Source organism: Capsella rubella, unplaced genomic scaffold, assembly GCF_000375325.1.
Source record: "Capsella rubella cultivar Monte Gargano unplaced genomic scaffold, Caprub1_0 scaffold_133, whole genome shotgun sequence".
In the NCBI taxonomy this organism is placed as follows: domain Eukaryota; kingdom Viridiplantae; phylum Streptophyta; class Magnoliopsida; order Brassicales; family Brassicaceae; genus Capsella; species Capsella rubella.
In genome coordinates this window covers 5,033-9,083 of record NW_006238795.1, presented here as the reverse complement: position 1 = coordinate 9,083, position 4,051 = coordinate 5,033, and the positions used below count along the sequence as shown (strand labels likewise).

The 4,051-nt window shown below is 32.4% G+C and overlaps 1 protein-coding gene across 1 annotated transcript; it reads right to left on the bottom strand.

Moving 5' to 3' along the window:
- Positions 1-108: 108 nt before the first annotated feature.
- Positions 109-1,903, bottom strand: LOC17874294 (cellulose synthase-like protein B6; the record flags this gene model as incomplete). Its single annotated transcript, XM_023783534.1, has 5 exons — positions 1,641-1,903; positions 1,035-1,359; positions 825-953; positions 577-699; positions 109-309 (listed from the first exon to the last, which is right to left on the bottom strand). Coding segments are annotated over exons 1-5 (1,041 nt in total), but the record flags the coding sequence as incomplete, so codon positions are not given.
- Between the last annotated feature and the right edge of the window lie 2,148 nt (positions 1,904-4,051).

Sequence of the window (4,051 nt, the reverse complement as noted above, 5' to 3'; positions counted from 1 at the left end):
ATATACTAATTTCAACGCATAAAACATATGAGTAAGTATCGGTTCGGTTGATGAATGACAACAAAAGTTTTAAGTAAAAAAATGTAAAAGAAGGGTGAGATATCGCACTGATTGTAGGAATGAGAGTTCGATGGTGTAAGCATTATAGAACTCTTGAGGGAATTGAACAAAAGCACAATGGTTTGATTGCTTTGAGTCTTGTAAAAACACACACATTGCTTGTCGAACCACATCTGCTTCATTGGCATACATGTCACAGTCTACGTTCAACATGTATGGTGCATTCGTCATCAACCCTGACACTCTCAACTGTTCAAATCTTAGGCTCATAACATTTTGATTATATAGAAAAAAAAACATAATATGGATTTCCATTTAAAGTTGAGAAAGTTTAGTATTATACTTTTTCTTCATAATATTTTACTATTTTAACTTTACTTGAAAGAACTTATCTTGTAATCATCAATTCATCATATTTAAAGAAACTCGTACGATTTCAGAATAGTTATTGGCGGATTAAAAAGATAAGCAAAACTTATATACTTTGAGATAAGTTGTTTGAGATAAAACATTAACCAGATAGTTCATGGCTCCAGTTTTGTAATGATGAAGACAATTTGGTCTTTTCTCTCTTGAAACGTATACAAGATGAGGGACTTCTTTCTCGTCTCCCACACCTGCCTTGTTCTCCCATACCACCTTCACATAGACACATAAAACAAGATTTCAATAATCATTATAATGAAACCTTATAATATGTGCTAAACAGAGATTTGTTAAGAGAAGAAACTTTGAATATATAGTTTTGTTAAATATAACAATACCTTAACTATTGTTGAATGATCATTTGGTTTTGCGTTTGAGAAAGCTTCAAAATCATCATTTGCATCATTCAACCAGTGGGAATCTCCAGTAGCATCTTCAACTTTCCGGCATAACTTCTCGTACTCTCTCTTTATATTAATACAAAAAAACATGAAAACATCATATTGGCGAACTTATCAGTACTAATCAAATGAACTTATATATGTTACCTTCGTCATTTCCCAGTCTTTAATGAATACTGAATCATCTGTTACATCCAAAGGGTTCAAGAAATATCTAAAAGGAGCTCTAACTCTAACGTTATATTTCTTGCAGAAGGGAACCCAAATCTTGGCGAACTTAGAAGCTTCCCTTAGAGAGAAGAAAGTGAGAGGTGAGCATCCATCGTCCGAGACATAGCATGCTAGTTTATTTGCTGGATAGTCCAGAGCTAACAGCGAAAGCACAGTGTTCACAACAATAATTGGCGGCTCCCTAACCGGATCTGCGGTGGGAACGAACATATCTACTAAAGGAAGATCATGATCATGAACCCTGAAATTTGAAAGTTTTGTAAGGAGTTTTAGAAAAGGAAAAGGAAGATTAAATTCAAATAAATGATGTTAATTTCTTGTATCTTAACGCAAATCACTTTAATAAGAGCTAGAAGCAAGTTAAGACTTTATATAAATTTAATAAGAACTATATATAAATTAATTTTTCATTCATGTTAAATGAATTTGTTGTAGTCTAAGGTTTCTCATGCTTATTAAGAAAATGATCGTTATGTGTGTAAGTAAAATGGTATATTTCATCGTACCAAAAAAGAATGGTACCTTTCAGTAAGTCTATTTGGATAGGGTTTATCTTCAGCAGGACTCCATTTTACGCAGATAATAATCAGCCATATGAATAAGAAAATAGATTCACAGAGGAAAGCCACAAGCCAAGCATTGTCGTATTGGCTCATATGTAAGATTCTATATGAGAGAAGAGAAAAGAGAAGGCCGAGAATCGTGAGATCCAAAGTTCTCAAAACATAGCTTTTGTGTGAGATCTTTTCGCAAAGAGGAAGGAGAGAAGAACTTGAATCCGCCATTGGAGGAGCTTTCTTGTGAGCTTTCTTGATGTTTATGGATATGAATGTGTGTTTTTATGATGTGTACTAGTGTGCTGACAAAGTATATATATACACACTAATATAGAGAACTGAACTAGATTGGGTTGCATTTTAACTAATATTTTTCTGGTTGAAATTTTTGCATTAAAATCATAAAATATAAACTATCTAGCTAGTAAAGAAATAATAGAAACTGTTAACTTCTTTTGCACGTAATAATATTTTATCTTCTTTCAAATACTCAGATTTTAGATTCTCGTTGGTCTAGTATATAATTCTGTACGTAATAGATTTCGGAATTTTGAGAGAATGTATACAGAAAACCTTCTTAATATCTAACTTATTTATATTTATAAGGTTATTAGAAACTATCTTACATGAAAGATCAAATTTAAATCATCATTTCTTTGTTGTCATCTTATTGGGAGGGATTCGATTTCTATCTATATATTGGCTATCGAAGAAAATAAATTTTCAGTGGATTAGTAACAACGTGTAAGATTCTTCTTACATATAAACATCTGATATCTTGGTTGTACAAGAATCAACACTTACTTTAACGATTTGGAAAAAAGTAATTTTAAGCACATATTAGTTTAATTTATGGAATCCGAATAGGATAGAGAATATATGTTTTGTATACATTTCTAATGCCACAACAATATACATTTACAGATCTAACTAACTAAATTAGAGTAAATAGCAATTACCAGCAATTAGTTAAGTCATATATTGATTCAATTAGCTTAGGCTTGAGGGAAAGAGTGAATCAATAAAATAAGTCGTATACTGAATTAACGCATTCTTAATGAAAAAAGTGAATCTTTATGGTTTTTAACCAGCCTACTCAATCTCTCTAATTTAGTTAGGTAAATCTAAGAATAGCTAGGTGTGGTTAGATTAGTTAGGTTAATAAGTTGGCTGGATTAGTTAGGTTTTGTAATAAAACATTAGGTGGTTACTAGCTAGGGTACTTTCTTTTTCTAAGAACATGCATTATACGAACTTGATGAACCCGGGTGGTGACAATTAGTACAAACCACTAAACGACACGTCTTTGTCATTTATGGAGAAAAAAATTGTCCGTAAAGAAAAGTAAAAAGTAAAATGAGGACTCATTATCTTTATTTTCATCACATGTCTAAACTATGATATGAGTCACTTATTATGGACTTGTTGGAATTGGTAGATGATACACATCATATTTACAGCTTTATTAAGGGTTTTATTATCCTTTTTATCATGTTTCAATTGTATTTTCATTGTGTTTTGTTGCATTTAGTGTCTAAATGATTCTTCTTACTTTTTAGAAGTCATATAGTGTGTTTAAGTGTGTTTTAGTGTGTTTTGGTTGTCTTTTAAGTTATTTCAGGTTAAGATAATAAAGACACATTTTTGAATGCAAAGTGGAGGATTGATGATGCAAATCCAGTCCGAAGTCTCTCAAAGATCGACTCTGATGAATGCTTGACCTTGTGATTTAGCTTTTAAGCTCTGAACAAAAGAGATAGGAAATCGAATTAGCTTTCCAACGGTGGTTGTTTCAGGCCAATCAGAGTTGTGGTTCATGAGTTATGACTGATTTATTGAGAGTATATCCATACAGAACGAAGATAGAAGCCATCGAGAATTCCAATCGACCAACAGGTCGGTTGGCAGGTCGGTTGGAGTGAAACAGACGCCAAAACAAGTTTTCAATCGACCATACAATCGACCGGTTGGATATAAAGACTTTGGGTTTGACCCGGTTCATCTCGGGTTGACCCGTATCGATTTCTTATGCTATATAAATGTTTCAAGCCCGAAAATTATGGAGCTTATGCTATGTTTTAAGATTTTTTCTTGGATTTTGTATTTGAATCTTCAAGTTTTAATATAAGTATTTCTTCATTTTCTTAATCTACAATCTCTAATCATGATTTCACAAAGATCAAACACATTACTTTGTGCTTTCATGACCATGAGTGAGTAGTCATTTTGAATCTTTGGGTTAGGTAGATTAGGAGAATTTTGGAGTTGAGTTATGGAGTTTAGGATTAGATTGTCCAAGATCCTTGTTTATTGGTTGCTAATAAGGCTAAATCAACTTTGTTAATGTTGATTTAGAGCTTAGGAATTTCACGCCCG